Source organism: Haliotis rufescens, unplaced genomic scaffold (genome assembly GCF_023055435.1).
Source record: "Haliotis rufescens isolate VD_foot unplaced genomic scaffold, xgHalRufe1.0.p SCAF_1, whole genome shotgun sequence".
NCBI classification, from domain to species: domain Eukaryota; kingdom Metazoa; phylum Mollusca; class Gastropoda; order Lepetellida; family Haliotidae; genus Haliotis; species Haliotis rufescens.
Genome location: NW_025963779.1, coordinates 60,792,908 through 60,809,915, shown reverse-complemented (window position 1 = coordinate 60,809,915; position 17,008 = coordinate 60,792,908). Strand labels below are relative to the sequence as shown.

At 40.1% G+C, this 17,008-nt stretch overlaps 1 protein-coding gene across 1 annotated transcript; it reads left to right on the top strand.

Moving 5' to 3' along the window:
• Positions 1 to 12,843: 12,843 nt before the first annotated feature.
• LOC124145022 lies at positions 12,844 to 15,709 on the top strand. Its single transcript, XM_048380764.1, has 4 exons — positions 12,844 to 13,373; positions 14,125 to 14,682; positions 14,986 to 15,174; positions 15,702 to 15,709. Exons 1-4 carry the CDS (start codon positions 12,857 to 12,859, stop codon positions 15,707 to 15,709), a joined length of 1,272 nt encoding a protein of 423 aa, XP_048236721.1. The 5' UTR covers positions 12,844 to 12,856.
• Positions 15,710 to 17,008: the final 1,299 nt, after the last annotated feature.

Here is a 17,008-nt window from a genome sequence, read left to right as displayed (position 1 = left end):
TTATTACAGGAACAGCATACGGTAGTTTCGTAAGACATCGTTTTCATCGCACTGTCAGGATTTTCGCGACATAAAAGCGGAAAACGGAAGCATAGGAAACTGTTACATGGAGAACAAGCTCCTTACAGCGATAGAACGTTCGCGGAGCTCTCTATACTATCGCTGCCACCAGTCAAAACTCCCCACTGTGATAGGTGACCACAACCATGCTTGGAGTTGAACTCGCAACCGAAAGACCGTTTACAAACAAGTGATGATTGCCGCGAGGCCGAATAATCTTACCCCAGCTTAATTATTTTCTTTGTTTGTCAATTTGAATTTCTAAGTTAAATGATTTTTCATTAGTCTGCAACCTCGAACCAATCTGATTATACAAACGAAAAAGTAAATTCATCTGGAAAATATGGCCAGTCGTAAACCTTTTCAAAATGAACTATGATGGCATTCCCCAAAAAATAAACAGAAGTAAAAACGTTACTACATTTGGGCAGAGACCATATAATAGATTATATGGTCTCTGATTTGGGGTTAGAGGGGCAAATTTCAAGATTATTGTAATGGCCGCGCCCAAACAGGTGGCAGCCATGTTACCGAGAGTGTAACGAAAGTGTCGCGCTGGGAAGGAGCTTGTATGCGGAGTTCGAAGGGGAGGCAACTCTGCGTATTTCTAACCACTAAAATAAACACCCCAAGCTACCATTACAACCAGTAATCATGTCATCAAGAGAATTTGGATGCTAGATGTAGAGAAAGAGAAGCTGATTATGTTGAAGATGATATTCGAAGCTATTCAGAGTGAGTGAGTATGGTTTTACGCCGCTTTTAGCAATATTCCAGCAATATCACGGCGGGGGACACCAGAAATGGGCTTTACACATTGTACCCATGTCGGGAATCGAACCCGGGTGTTCGGCGTGACGAGCGAACGCCTTAACCACCAGGCTACCCGACCGCCCCGAAGCTATTCAGAAGGAAACGATAATTCAATGTGGGATTTTTTCTTGGACATCTGAAGATGTTTTTTGAATATGTTTGGTAGAAGTTTTATTGATTTCTGTGCAATTCTCAATGTACATACTTTATACCATGAATGGCCGCTGTGGTAGTGACTCGGGTAAAGGTAATTTCACACACTACCCGTTAAAGCCTATACTTCTTCTAATACACGGCTGGTTCATTTAGGTCCAAATGGAAAATGAACAAAGAAGAAATATTTCTATTAGATATGACATCATCAACCTTTTTTATCATTCGTCGATTGAGCTTTTGATTCCGTGTACACAGCATTGATGATAGCATTTAGTATATTGTTGAAGCACTTTGATTTTCCGGAGCGTATTTAAAACAGGTAATATGTCCTGATCAGTCAGCTGTGGTATGACGAGGGATGCCAAATTCTAAAGAGAGATGTTCATTTTTAAACAAGTTTAGAAGAGATAAGGATATCCTCAAGGTTACGAAATGCTGTAAGAAAACATGTCGGCAGAAGAAATGAGAATTTTGAAACAAGCTTTTGCTTGAAAATAATTTTGGCCTACCTTGAAGAAAATAAGTGTGTTTTGTATTAATGTGAAAATACTTTTGAGATTGAAAGATGGTTTGAATACTTTAAAATGTGTTCAACAACGAGATTGTTGGTTTAGTTTAGTTGCTTTGTTGTTTAACGCCGCACTCAGCAATATACCAGCTATATGACGGCGGTCTGTAAATAATCGAGTCTGGACTAGACAGTCCAGTGATTAATATCATGAGCATCGAGCCACGCAATTGGGATCGATGTCATGCATCATCAACAACGAGGTGAAAGATGAGCTTAAAGAGAGCCTTTTCCTGAAGATGAGGTGAAAGGGAGCCTTTTCCTGAAGATGAGGTGAAAGAGAGTAATTTCCTGATGATGGCGTAAAAGAAAGTAGTTTCTTGAAGAATTATTTCACTTGTATAACGATCTGCTTGGGGCGCAGATGCTTTTATTGATTCATACTTAATTGTATTGAGACGGAAGCGTAATCTTAGATTTACTGGGATTGATGACCGTGAAATTTACAATCTCGATGCATTAACTCACGCGTTCAAGTAGCCTATCTAAACACATGAACCATTCTAGCCTGGCGTCATGCAGTGTAATTATCTTGGTTCTTTAATCAAGTAGTATCTAAAACCAAAAAGGTTTTTTTAGCTACATTTTGTAAAGATAACTAAAAACTTAAATCTATTTTTTCGTCCTTAATGTTCAGAAATATTTATTTACCAACATATAAGATATCCCAATAAAATCTTGAACTCAATGTTTAGAAACTACAAATGAATGTATATTTACTGAGTCAAATTAAAAACTTCACATTTTTAAAAGTAATCCCATATATATGATATACAACGGACAAATGTATCAGAGAAGGTAATTTTTAATCATTAATGTCCAAAGAAGGATTTTAATTAACGGTGGTAACCATAATTTGTTCCAAGCACCTACGGTATTCGGTAATAACATCAACAGTTTAAATCATAAGTCCCAAGCACGAGAATCTGATGGCACACAAGTTCAGTAGTGTGTATGGCCACCATGTGCGTTGACAACTGCCACAAAACGCCTCCGGATGGACCTTGTGATGCTTGTGAACACATGATTGGGAAGACGACGCCATTGTTGCTGCAAAATGGTGCCAAGATCTTGCAAATTCTGTGGTTGGTTCTGGAGAGTGCGCAGACTTCTGCCAAGAGCATCCCAGACGTGTTCGATGGGATTGAGGTCGGGAGACCTTGACGGCCAGTCCATGACGTTGACTCCCGCATTCTGAAAGAAATTCCTTTTCAAAATTGCTGTGTGGGGTCTGGCATTGTCGTGTTGGAAGATCAAACCGGGTCCATGTGCTGCCATAAAAGGCAGAAGTTCTGGTGCCAGTACCTGATCGCGGTAAGCAGCAGCGTTGAGGTTGCCACGGATGACAAGAAGCCTGGAACGTGCATTGCCACAGAAAGCACCCCACACCATGACACTTCCGCCTCGAAATCTGTCAACTTCCTGTACACAACACTGGGCGTAACGTTCATGACGGCGCCTCCACACCCTCGCCCTACCATCAACAAATCGAAGATTAAATCGGGATTCATCACTGAAGACGACTTGATTCCAATTCCTCTGAGTCCATCGTAAGTGTCGCTGTGCCCACAATTGACGTTGACGTCTGTGTAATTGAGTCAAAATCGGCCCGCAGTATGTCCGTCGTGCTTGAAGGTGAGCAGTTCTCAGACGGTTTCGAACAGTTTGCGCACTCAGTCTACCCCTAAACAGTTCATTTCTGGTTGATGTAGCCGTCAAGACGTAAGACAATCTGACGATCCTCTGCATGTGACGTCACACGTGGTCGACCTGGCCGAGGGCGATCAGCGGTGGTACCCGTTTGCTGTAGACGCGTCTGTAAATCATAAACAGTCCGTCGACTACAACCCATCGTCCTTGCGACTTCAGCTACGGACGTTCCCGTCTGCAACATGCCGATGGCACGCTCACGTTGCACATTTGAAAGGCGTGGCATGACAAATGGCCGTAAAGACTTTTGTTTTCTTGTGTTTTTCTTTTTTTTGTTAATGACTGCTAACAGGTAAGGCTGAAAAAACACGGCATAATATTACTGAACCAAATTAAAAACTTCACAATCCTAAAATTTTAACATTTTGACCAGTTATCATTGTGGGCCTTTATTGTGTATTTAAACAGTAATGGCCACGTATTGTCTTCAGATAAAAGCCCGTTTTTGTGCAGGTGAATCGATCAAAATCATGTGCACAGCACTAAAGTGGCAAAAGTGGTTTTTCACGTGCAACTGGTCACGAAGCCATAATACCGCACGTGTTTTCAGCCATATTTGTTAGCAGTCATTAACAAAAAAAAGAAAAACACAAGAAAACAAAAGTCTTTACGGCCATTTGTCACGCCACGCCTTTCAAATGTGCAACGTGAACGTGCCATCGGCATGTTGCAGACGGGAACGTCCGTAGCTGAAGTCGCAAGGACTATGGGTTGTAGACGACGGACTGTTTATGATTTACAGACGCGTCTACAGCAAACGGGTACCACCGCTGATCGCCCTCGGCCAGGTCGACCACGTGTGACGTCACATGCAGAGGATCGTCAGATTGTCTTACGTCACCTCCGTAACCGATTTTTGACGGCTACATCAACCAGAAATGAACTGTTTAGGGGTAGACTGAGTGCGCAAACTGTTCGAAACCGTCTGAGAACTGCTCACCTTCAAGCACGACGGACATACTGCGGGCCGATTTTGACTCAATTACACAGACGTCAACGTCAATTGTGGGCACAGCGACACTTACGATGGACTCAGAGGAATTGGCATCAAGTCGTCTTCAGTGATGAATCCCGATTGAATCTTCGATTTGCTGATGGTAGGGCGAGGGTGTGGAGGCGCCGTCATGAACGTTACGCCCAGTGTTGTGTACAGGAAGTTGACAGATTTCGAGGCGGAAGTGTCATGGTGTGGGGTGCTTTCTGTGGCAATGCACGTTCCATGCTTCTTGTCATCCGTGGCAACTTGTGTGCCATCAGATTCTCGTGCTTAGGACTTATGATTTAAACTATTGATGTTATTGATGTTGGAACAAATTATGGTTACCACCGTTAATTAAAATCCTTCTTTGGACATTAATGATTAAAAACTACCTTCTCTGATACATTTGTCCGTTGTAAATCATATATGGGATTACTTTTACAAATGTGAAGTCTTTAATTTGACTCAGTATATATCACACGTATACTAATATAAGTGTGTGAATGTTGCTTTCCACCGCAGTCATCAATATGAAAGTTAGATAATGGCGGCATTGAGGCCAAGAACAAGGGCAGCTAACTCTAACATGCTTGCCGCATGACGCAGGCTGTGTGGGTGAGTGAGTGTATTGAAAGGGTTTGGTGAGATTATGAAGTCCACTAGCCTTGTCAAAAGGTTCGACATCTCAGCGTAAAAGGCATTCTATTTCCAAAGACACCGATGGGTTTCTTCCAGAATGTGAAGACTGTACCGTTCGGGTCTGTGTTAGTTCATCATGCAAATGAGTTTGTCGCGTCATTTGAGTCCAAACCAAAAATCCAGAAACCCTTTTTGTGTTGGCCCAAAAGACATTAGATTCAGGCAAATGTACAGTCCTGATATGATGAGTATCAAACTGGCAGTTAATTATAACACTAATCCGTCACATACTAATTTCACACGGCCATAACTTCAACATCCAGACCTGGATTAGAAATAGACCCAGAGTCGGTGTAAAGCAATCCGCTTGAAGTGCTCACATCATGGGTAGACGGACTAGTAGTTGACATCAAGAACAACTACCCACGTCGCCATTGGATACACAGTCAGAAAGAACAAACATTGTAATCACCCAACCCAGTGCTGTTATGTGGCGCTGGGGCCCTATTCCGCCCCTGGGCTCCATCGGTCCTATGCTTGTCTGAAACGGTGGACCATGTAAAGCATAAAACACTAATGAAAGTAATACAGTTGCTGCCAACAGAAAATGTTCTATCCGAGTGTTGTAAATTCCCAAGGCAGCTGTAATTGTAATTAGAATGCAGACCGATGAGTTGATATGCCTGGAGCATACCCCTCTCGCACGTAAGCTGTCTATTGTAATAGTTAAACTAGAAACAATAACGACTGTCTGTCTCTTGAAGTGTTTTCTACAAACACAAATTCACACATTGTTTAGATTCCTGATACAATAACATTAGTTTCCTTCGTTCATAAATTATGTCCCTGTTTTGAACATGATGTCATTTGCTTTGTCTATTGAATATTCAATCTTCCAGGAATCGACTGTGACTATTGACACTGAACTCATTATCTATAGTGTCGGTCCGTTCTATATAACGTTTAATTTGTTGTGAAAGTATGTGTGTTTGGAACTGGCTGCATGGCACTGGTCCTACCTCTAATAGTGCAGTTATGTAGTTATAGGAAATGTAGAATATTAAATGTCCTATTTGAGGTGTAAATGAATTTCAAATACCTGAAATGAACTAAGTCTTAATGTTATTACAGTGCAGAGTGTCCTGTGGAATCCAAAACTGTGCAGTGTTTTATTTTACGTGACGTATGTTAAATTTAGTCAACTTCAAAGTGAGAGCGGAAGAGGAAATGGAGATTATTATACTGGCATGTGTGTCATACTGATTTTACGAAACGAGTGCCATAATCTTGTATTTCCTTTTCGTGAAAATATGATTGGTGTTATATGGCATGTTATTGTTGAATAATGATTGTATCTGTGTTACATTGTTTCTGTTGAGATTCGGTAGAAGCTTATTGCATTGTATTTGGACCATGGTTAGTTGTCTGGAATGTAGTACTATTTAATGTAAGCAGTTGTGAGGAAGTTAACATATTTAGATGCTAGTGTGTGGAGTAAATTTCGGAATACTGTGGACTGTGATAGAGCGTTATAGAAACATGTGGAATATTCTGTGTTGTGATGGCACTGTGTGGAAATTTCTGTAAGATTAGATTGTATATAAGACGACAAGATCGTGCCCCTCTCATCTCTCACACATTTCATTAATCAAGACCAGCTTTCTTGTAAAAAAACCCTCATCACCCTCTGATTCCCTGCCTAGGCGATCTCGAATTATCGCTGCTGGGTAAATATGCTATCATCACTGATTTTTGCTATCGCCACTGTATTTTTGTATTTGATCCTGATCACTTCCATCAGTCAAGCCAAACAGTCCTTGATTTAGCCACTTAATGTCAAGCTTGGACAGAGTAACACCAAGTGCCATCTTTCAACATCTTCTGGAAAAAGGCCGCCGGAGTTCGAGCAACCAATTTTCCGCTCTCTGGGCATACGCTTTGTCCCATAAACCACTGGGGTGTCTTATGTTGATAGGCAGGGAATGGTTATCCTATTTACATAGAAACCCACTTTGGCACCCGGGTTGAAAGGGTCACTAACACTATATATCGTGTTCAAAGAAGCGACTAAATTGGATCGGGTGTTAACTTCAGTTGTTTTGTTTTGCCACAGCTGAAATGAGAATGTTGATTCTTAAGTCACAAAACAAGTCAGCAGTAAGTGGTGTACAGTTGTTACCAAGAGGGAAATTAGTTTCTGTTCAGACGGTTTTGACAGCAAGGGTCAAATAAATGTTAATTCAGACAGTCAAACATTTTCACATATGTGAGCACACTTAACATACAAGATGCCAATTTATCTATGTAACACGGTATGAAGTACATAAACCCAACATATTTATTCTAACAGTTTTCAATCAGTTTTCTAGCAGAATAAATATTTGTGAATGTCTTACAGTTTTGCACATAACTACGAAATCAATGTATTTTTCCAAGGTATCTATGTTGACATAACTAAGTCCCATCCAGATGCATGATTGTGATATATTCACATTCAACAGTGACCTGACTAATGGTACAAGACAGTCAACACACGAACAATCTCTCAACATGACTGAAGTGCTTAAAACACAGAGAAAGAAAATGAAAGCTTTTACCTATTATCCATTTATAATTTAGAAAGGACCTAGACAGCAATGTCACAAATGTAGTCACCATCACGCCCTGTATTACTATTCACATACTTAACTGTAATGACTGTACACCAAATGAGAATGATGTTTAATATTTACTTTGATATCTGGTTCGCTGATAATACTTTGTAACCAAGGAGGCAAGCACAGAAGGCTGTAACAGGCTGTAACTTGGAAAACATGCAACTGCATCGAATCTATAAAAAGAGAGCACAACATAGTGTCAAACAACTACTTGTTATGTATATATATTGGTGTATATATTTACAATGTGCATATATATTTTCATAACTTATAGGGGGCACGGGTGGCCCAGTCGTCTAAGGCGCCGCGATTCGCTGTGCAGAGTTGCGACCCTTGGGCACGCCAGAAACCTATTATTGTGTGTTCGAATCCAGGTTCGCCTCAATTATGTTTCTGGGTATGTCAGCACGATACCCGTGCTCGTGGGTTTCACCGAAGTGGTAAACGTCTGAGACCTGCATCACTTCGGGTTTTGCTCCCACATTAAGTGTCCGGTAATAAAGGATCTGTATACAATAAGATTCCTTGTGGTGAGTCTGTGACGTTGTTACGCCATAACTATACGTACGTACGTGGCATCTGAAACAATGGAATAACACCTACTTCACAGTGTCAGCTACTGCGGCCAGCACGAGGGAACGTATGTGCAAACTGTGTTGAGTTCACTTGGGCGGCACTCATGAGTATTACCTACACACTATTACTTCTATTGTATTTGTTGTATTTCCAACACATTACCCGACAGCGTCATACCAAAAGACGTTAAAAGATATTACTTGTTGTGATCCACACTGTGTCTGAGTGAGACATTTATGTTAAACTGCGGCATGATATCTGAGTGGGCTAGCACTATAAAATCGGCATTAGTGCCGACAAGTACACACATACACACACGCACGCACGCACGCACGCATGCACGTCGCTATATGAGTGCAATAATCTTGGATGCGACGTGACACCCCATTTCACCTCATCTCACCCCCAACACAGTGGCTCTGAAGTCAATGTTATAAAATGAAAATAACCATTTAAATTTGTTAATATTTATGTGTCTTTTCAACATGTGAGGTAGAAATAAGATATATATACATTAATAACAATAAATACATTAACCGACAGGTACATACAGAGTAAAGGTGGTAAATTATATGCAATATTCGTTGGATGTAGCTTTTATTTTTGTAAATAGAAACTAGACGTCGGCACTTTTTCGCTCAACTGGCATTTGTAGTACAATGGGGAAAGTAGCTCAGTCCAATTCTTGCAAAACAATTGATTTTTTACATCTTTGTTTATCACTATCCCCACACGTCAAAGGAAAGTAAATCCATTTACAAAGAATCCATTTTTTGATCCATGGGACATTTGTGTTTGTGATAGGTGCCACTGGTGGGGCAGGTTAAGGTGATTCATAAACACATGCTCATGATGTAGTGATATAACTGACTCTGCTTTTAGAGGAGATTTCTTTCTGTCGCTTTTATTTACGCGGTGACCACATATATAGTTACACCTCTATCTTCATAGGTTCAGGACAAATGTCATGTGAAGTTTTGTAATGAAACAATGTGTGAAATGTTTGACTTCCACACAAATAACATCTATATGAAACATAGGCATTCCCATGGGCACCAATTGTGCCCCCCTTCTTACTGATCTGTTTCTTTATGCATATGAATCGGAATTTGATATGGAAAATAAAAACAAGGCAATTTGGCCAAGAATGTTAACTTAGGCTTCAGGCTTATCGATGATCTGATATCGTTCAGTAATGATGAAATAACCAATTCCCTGGTGTGTGAGTGAGTATGGTTTTACGCCGCTTTTAGCAATATTCCAGCAATATCTCGGCGGGGGACACCAGAAATGGGCTTCACACATTGTACCCATGTCGGGAATCGAACCCGGGTCTTCGGCGTGACGAGCAGACGCTTTAACCACTATGCTACCCGACCGCCGCCCCCCTTTCACTGATGTACCCAAATGAACTAGAAATAAAAAACCAGTGAAACCGACTCATCTGATTTTGATTTTCATCTTTGCATAAAGATTCAGAGTGACCAAAATTCTTCTCTACAAGACTTTATGACGAGAGGGATAACTTCAACTTTCCAATGGCCAACTTTCCTTTTATGTCGAGTAATATTCCTGCAGTTCCAGTCTTTGGTGTCTACGTTTCACAACTTTTGAGGTACAGTCGGGCATGCCTGTTCTACGAAGATTTCAAAGAGCGTCTTACGACATTTGCTCAAAATGTGATCATAAGTAACATTCAAGACCTCAGAAAAGCTTTCAAAAAGAAACGAAATGTGGGTATTACAAGGCGAAAGTCAAACATTCCAGTAAATATTTAGCAGTAGTGAGTGAGAGAGTATGGTTTTACGCCGATTTTAGCAATATTCCAGCAATATTACGGCGGGGGACTCCAGAAATGGGCTTCACACATTGTACCCATGTCGGGAATCATATTTAACAGTAACATTTACGAACAGATTATCACGGAAGGCTCACTTCAGGAGTGCCTCAACCCAAGCAAAGAAAGCATACATTTGTATTTCACAAATTTACAAAGTGGCAAAGATATTTCTTATCAAATGTTTTCAAAATATTCCGTACGGAAGTTGCGCCAATACTTCTGTATCGATCTGAATTTAGGGTTTTAAATAACTTTATTCAATGAAATGTATGATTTACCGACATGTATGTAAAAGATTTCTTTTTGTCCAACAATGTACGTCAGATGTGGACGAATACCGCTTTACATATTTCAATGTATACTCAACTTTTGAAGTGTTGGATGAAACTGCTTAATGTCATGTCACAGATTACCTAAGTAATGCTATGATATGATGTTATATGAAAGACATTGCTATCACAATTGGGCTAATCATGTAAAATGTCTACGGAACAAATGTAGATTTGGCAAGCTTAGCAAGTACATGTACCAAAGTGTGTTTATATTTTTATATCGGATATACGTCAAAGACTTTTGAATATATATTCTCAAAACTGGTCTTCAATTGTACTTGCACCATGACAATACTCTTCATATTTGCTTCAAATTCCATATCTACACCGAAAGATATTTCTTTGACATAATATCTGAAAAGGTTTAGAGTTGCACTGGTCCCGTTTAGATGTAGTTCACATGGTATAATGATTCAACAGGATAGACGCTTTAATATACCAAGAGAAATGAAATTGTGTAAACAATGATGCTTAAATGTTAACACACTTAAATAAATATGAAGTAAATATGAATGTCTGTGAAGAAAGTACTTTAAACACGAACTGTATGAAACCCAACTCTTCAACTGTTTTCTTCGCACCATATCTGTACTGTCAAAAATATTTCTATATTCATATATCATTTAATGTTATAAAATTTTATAATCAAACAATTCCCAAAGATATTATGTACTATGGGCCGGTGACCTTCTGTACAGAAATAAACTATACTTCAGAAATGAACTTTACTACTACGAACAAGAGAAAGAAACCATTCATGCTTTAAATATACGGATTCTTGTCAAATGACGCAAAATCAACCCATTCGTCACCACTCGCCCCTTTCCGTAACCCCTGCAAGAAGAATCGTCCCCCTATCGATGAATGTTATGTGCGAAAATACGACAAACCAATCAGAATGCGCGTATGATTTCGAGTACTTTGTCAAATAATCCCTCAGAAATAATTTTTGATTTTACATATGTCCTGAATCTAAAAATATACCCAAGACACAGTTAAATGTGTTCAATCATACTGTATATTTCCACACGTCCCGATGTGCTTTAAATTGCATCTGAAATATATATAATATATGGGGAAATATATGTGAACCATTACGCAACGAGTTGACAATTGTTTTAGGTATGCCCGTTTGCGGTAAGACGGAACCCAGTCGCAAAAATGGCCATGAGAGGGGCACGAGTCGCTATTCGGCTTGTCGCGGAATAACACGAATTGGTCACGAATGAAAATCAACCACATCTATTTACAAACTTTAGTCAGGTTCATTCTGTTCACTTTCAGACATCACCGAGCCTGATAATGCTGTGGATGTTCCTCCTGTCGCTGCTAACCTTTGGCTTAGCTACGTGTAAAGTCATGTGTCCCTTCAGTATTGCTAACAGTAAGTACACCCTTTTTACCAGTATCTGCCTTTCTGTCTGTCACAATTGACATTGAAAATTCAAAATAAGTCTTTTTAGTAAACTATAATGCGGTGTGAAGTATCGTTCAGTCACTCACTCACACACTCTATACAATATTAGTAATGGTATCGTGGCGCTTGTATTGGTGGTGAGGTGAGGTGAAATTGGGTTTAACGTCGCGTCCAAGATTATTGCACTTATATAGCGACGTGGCTGCTTGTACTAGTCCGGACTGATGCCGATTTATAGTGCTAGCACACTGAGATATCATGCCACAGTTTAACATGAATACCCCACTCAGACACAGTATACTGACTCCGAGCCGACCAGTCCTTGTTTTAGCCCCTTAATGCCGAGCGCCAGACAGGGTAACAACAAGTACCATCTTTTGACGTCTTTTGGTATGACGCGGCCGGTGATCGAACCCCGGACCTTCCGCTCTCCGGGCGGACGCTCTTCCACTAGACCACGGAGGCGGTCGCTCTTGTTTTGGTGTTTCACACTTTACGAAACGTGCCATTGCCTGGCCGAGAACCGTCTTCGGAAGCTGAGATAGTCCACTTGATGGCATCACAGTTAAGCTGTGATGTCACAACTACCGTGAAGTCAATACACAACGTCATCATAAGCGTCTGTATTAGGTTCCAAAAGAGTTACACTTACATCAACAGTACTGTAGGGCATGGGAAAGCCATTTTCACACGTCTCTTTCTACTCAATGTTATTCATGTAATTCAAGATATAACCAACTTAATGATACAAACCTAAGTTGACGTAATGCAGACATGCTGACGTGAGATTTAGTGACGTCATATTCGATAGTGAAGTTCTATCATTGTTGACGTCATGCAGATACTGTCAGTTTATCGACATTTTTTTCTCAATAGAAGACGCTGCGTCTTCTTTACAATTATTAATCGATTATGGATGATAAAGGTATTATTTGATTCAAGTGACTCAGTATTCTACCTTTGCATCAACACATTTCAAATATATAGCGACAATGGAAAGGTATCAGTATTGCATTAACACATCAGCGGTATATATTCAGCCAATAAATCATTTTGCAGCCGCCAGGTACACCTACGATAGCGTTAATCACAGCAGTGATGTAGTCTTCATGGTCCACAATACGGACAAAACAGGAGAGGACAACTTCGCTCTCATCAAAAAGGCCTTACAAGATCTAGAAACAAATCTGCAGTCAACGTTACCATTCGCACATGCCATCGGAATAATCACGTACAGTGACATGGCCCGGGTAGAACATCATTTTTATTCTTATCACAAGACCACTGATTTTGTAAGTATAGTTATGAAGAACAGAGGCTCTAATATCACGGACGCGTTGCGGATGATGCGAGAAGATATGTTTGAGGATGAAGATAGGAACAACAACAGATATGGACCTAATCTTGCAGTTCTGGTAACAACACAGCCACCTGACAACATGTCATCTGTTCTTCAGGAAGCCGAGGAGGTGAGGAGAGCGGCGGTATCTGTTATAGTTGTTGCTCTAGGCGACCTGCGTAAGGAGGATTTCGATGGAATTGCCAGTAACAGAGACTGTATCATCGTTGGATCATTTGAGAAGATGAATCAAACACTATCAGATGTTGAAAGGTTGATCCATAGTGGTAAGTTAGTTCAAAGTTATAAATATAGGTTATATACTCAAATGCAAAATAAACTTATCATGTTCTTGTTGACCACCTAGAGACTTTTGAAAAGGACAATATTGGACAACTGTTCACTTAAAGTTGTAACTGAAATGGAAAGTCAATTTAAGAAGTAGCTGAAATGGAAGGTCAATGTAACATGTAGATTAAATAAAAGGCAATTTATATAAAATATAAGTCAGTTTAGACATATAAGACATATAAAGTCAGTTTCAGATGTAACTGAAGTAGAAAGTCAATTTAAGATGTAACTGAAATAGAAAGTCAGTATCAGATGTAACTGAAGTAGAAAAGTCAATTTAAGATGTAACTGAAATAGAAAGTCAGTTTCATATGTAGCTGAAAAAGAAAGTCAATATAAAATGTAGCTGAAAAAGAAAGTCTATTTAAGATGTAACTGAAATAGAAAGTCAGTTTAAGATGAAACTGAAATTGAAAGACAATTTAAGATGTACTTTTCCGTTTCACTCCACCCGCCCTTATGACGACAACTGTCCCTGCCAGTTCTGATATTTGTTTTGTTGTGTGCACAGTATATGATTGAAACTTGTGTGAAATCATTTCTTCTATTTAATCACAATTGTTATTATGTTTCAGTTGCCAAGATGTTTTTATTGTCACAAATGCAAATATATTAGATTTCATATTGTGAACCGTCATGTTTTATTCGCTCAGTATTTAGCTACACCATTATATTAATTTTATTTAGCATCCGTTCCACTTCGATTCGACCACTGCAGCCAGATGAACCTCGATGTCGCCATTGTCCTTGACATAGGAGACAAAAATCTTGCCGCCACTACAGCAGCTATACAACTCTATATATCGGAGCTAGATCTCGCGTACACCAGCATTGCTTTGATGACAGGCGCTAGTGAAATATGGCTGTACCTACAGGACGGTCAATCGTTAGATCAGATACGACAGGCGCTGGGTAGCCTCACGCTTCAAGACGAACGGTCCAGTTTTGGAGACTTCTTGAGGGCGGCCAAAGAGTATGTATTCACCAGTAAGAAAGGGGACAGGCTTGGAAGACATGACATGATTATTGTGATAACAGACAGAGAAGAAATACTTGGTGAAGTTGATGTCTTGGCAGCGCAATATCTTCACCAGAGCGGAATACACGTGCAGGTTCTTGTTATTGGAACTGTTCAGGACGACCTCCTGCGCCACATTGTCAGTGACCAGGAAGGATTATGGAAGGTTGAAAATGGGTCAGCTTTATCTCGAGGTCTGCAGTCTCTTCATCACCAGCTGTGTCCACGTAAGTTAACGATTGGATTCGTTGGTCGAATGAGTGATTGATTGAGTGAATGTTGTCTTACATATATCAACAGAATGATATTTTACAATTACTTTTCATACAAAAGAACAATCATGTATTAATGTATCGTCTTGTATAATCGTGTTGTTTACACACATTTTATCGCAATTCACCGATGACCTTTTGTAAAATCGTATTGTATGTCAGCTAAACGAGGTTTGGGAAAATTGCTTGTTGGAGAGATTATCGAAACACCAACAACATCTATCTTCATATTTGCATCATAATGTCGTTTTTTTCCAGCAACATGCGACAGGTACAACGTATACCACAATGGCCTGTGTTACTACCACAACAACCGCCTGAGAAGGACGTGGCTGGAGGCCAGGGACCTATGTTCATCTCGCAGGTACTCCTTGGCCTCCATACCATCACAAGCCGAAGATGAATTCATCAAGGAGCGCTTCGTCAACTCACAGCCTGTGTATATAGGTGAAATGCTGTGTTTCGTACATTGGCAATCCTTTTTTTGCACTAATATGCAGGCCTCAATGCATCATTGATACTTCACTTCATCGTGGCAATTACATCTTGCCAAACAATCGAATACTATTTTCTGTTAGGTATTCTTTTGAAGGGAAATCGATACAGCATGAATTGTACAGAGACCCAACATTCGAGTTGCACGAAGAGAATCCCATTAATCAGGCGACGTGAGGTGCAATTGGGTTTAACTTCGCGTTCAAGATTATTGCACTTATTTAGCGTCGTGCATGCGCTTGTGAGAGCATATCTGTATGTGTGTGAGCATGTCTCTCTCTCTCTCTCTCTCTCTCTCTCTCTCTCTCTCTCTGTGTGTGTGTGTGTGTGCGTGCGTGGCTGTTTGCAATAGTCCGGTCTAATGCCGACTTCATAGTGCTAGCCCACTGAGATGCCATGCCGCAGTTATACATGGATACCCGACTCAGACACAGGGTAACAACAAGTAATATCTTTTGACGTCTTTTGTTATGATGCAGCCGGGTAATGTGTTGGAAATTCAACAAATACAATAGAAGTGATAGTGTGTAGGTGTTATCCCATTGTTTCAGATGCCACGTACGTACGTATACTTAAGGAAATAACTACGTCACAGACTGACCATGGGATCGAACATAAGTCTTTGTTGTATGTAGATACCAGATCGAAGTAATCGAGACTGGTTAAGCGTTGACGTTTTATACTTCTGTATCATGCAATCATTTTACTCAGTTGGTTTACTCAATATGGGAAATACATACTCTTCTTTATGTCACTCATGCCACACCCTGGCATCTGCACTGAGCTTGGTGTAGGTATTCGGAATGTTGTAGAACATGTACACTCGTTTGCGAGCCATTAAACACCTTATTTTGAAGGCATGCATATGTCTTCATATTGATGTCAGAAATACTACAGTCTTTATTGTTTCATTCACGTGGTTGAGGCCAACAAGTCAGATAAATTCTTACCATAACAACTACATGCATTCCTGTCTACCAACTTCTAAACGTCAATCAAAGACAACCTTGTGTTTCTGTCTTGATTTCATGATTCAGTTAATTATATAAATGTCCATATCTATTAATGACGTACTTGCATGCACATTGTATGTCGCATTTAGTTTTGCAGTTGACACTGAATATTGGTTTTACAATACTTGCGGTATTTATTGTTTGTAGGCCTTCGGAAGTACTCGTTCGGTCAAACTACTTTCAAGGGACAATTTCTCTGGGAAGATGGCCGACCTCTACTTTATAACAACTGGTAAAAATAGTGTTTTCTAATTGAAACATGCAGGCGCTCCCCACACGTTTGCGGGATCTTGTACATGTACGTCGGTTAATCTTCCAAAAATGTATTTTGACAAGACGTTACCTCCTATAAATTACCATTACAATTTTTATAATAATTCATATGATATGGCCTTTAGGGATTTACATATTGATCTACTTCGCCCCACCAGACACTTTTCGTGACGGACCAGCGTACCTTATTGCCGTTTTAATTCATATTTGGGTAAAACAAAAGTCGTACCTAAAATTGTTTTTCTCTTCATACCGTGGTATAGGGGGATGACAATAACCATAAATTTCACCAAACTTAATGTGTTGTCTGTTTGTTTGTGGTTTAACGCCGCACTCAGCAACATTCCAGCTTTAAGACAGCAGCCTATAAAATATCAAGAATGGATCTAGTTATTGATATTGTGAACAACGGTCCATGCTGCCGTGGATACGAGGACTCGCTGTCAACCAAGGCACCGAACCTAGCCACCCGACCCAAGTGATCGCTTCTTACTCCCAGC

Coding starts and splice junctions, on each gene's coding strand:
- LOC124145022 (XM_048380764.1), top strand. CDS start 12,857: ATGGTCCACAATACGGACAAAACAGGAGAGGACAACTTCGCTCTCATC. Junction 13,374..14,124: donor TGAAAGGTTGATCCATAGTG/GTAAGTTAGTTC, acceptor AATTTTATTTAG/CATCCGTTCCACTTCGATTC. Junction 14,683..14,985: donor TCATCACCAGCTGTGTCCAC/GTAAGTTAACGA, acceptor GTTTTTTTCCAG/CAACATGCGACAGGTACAAC.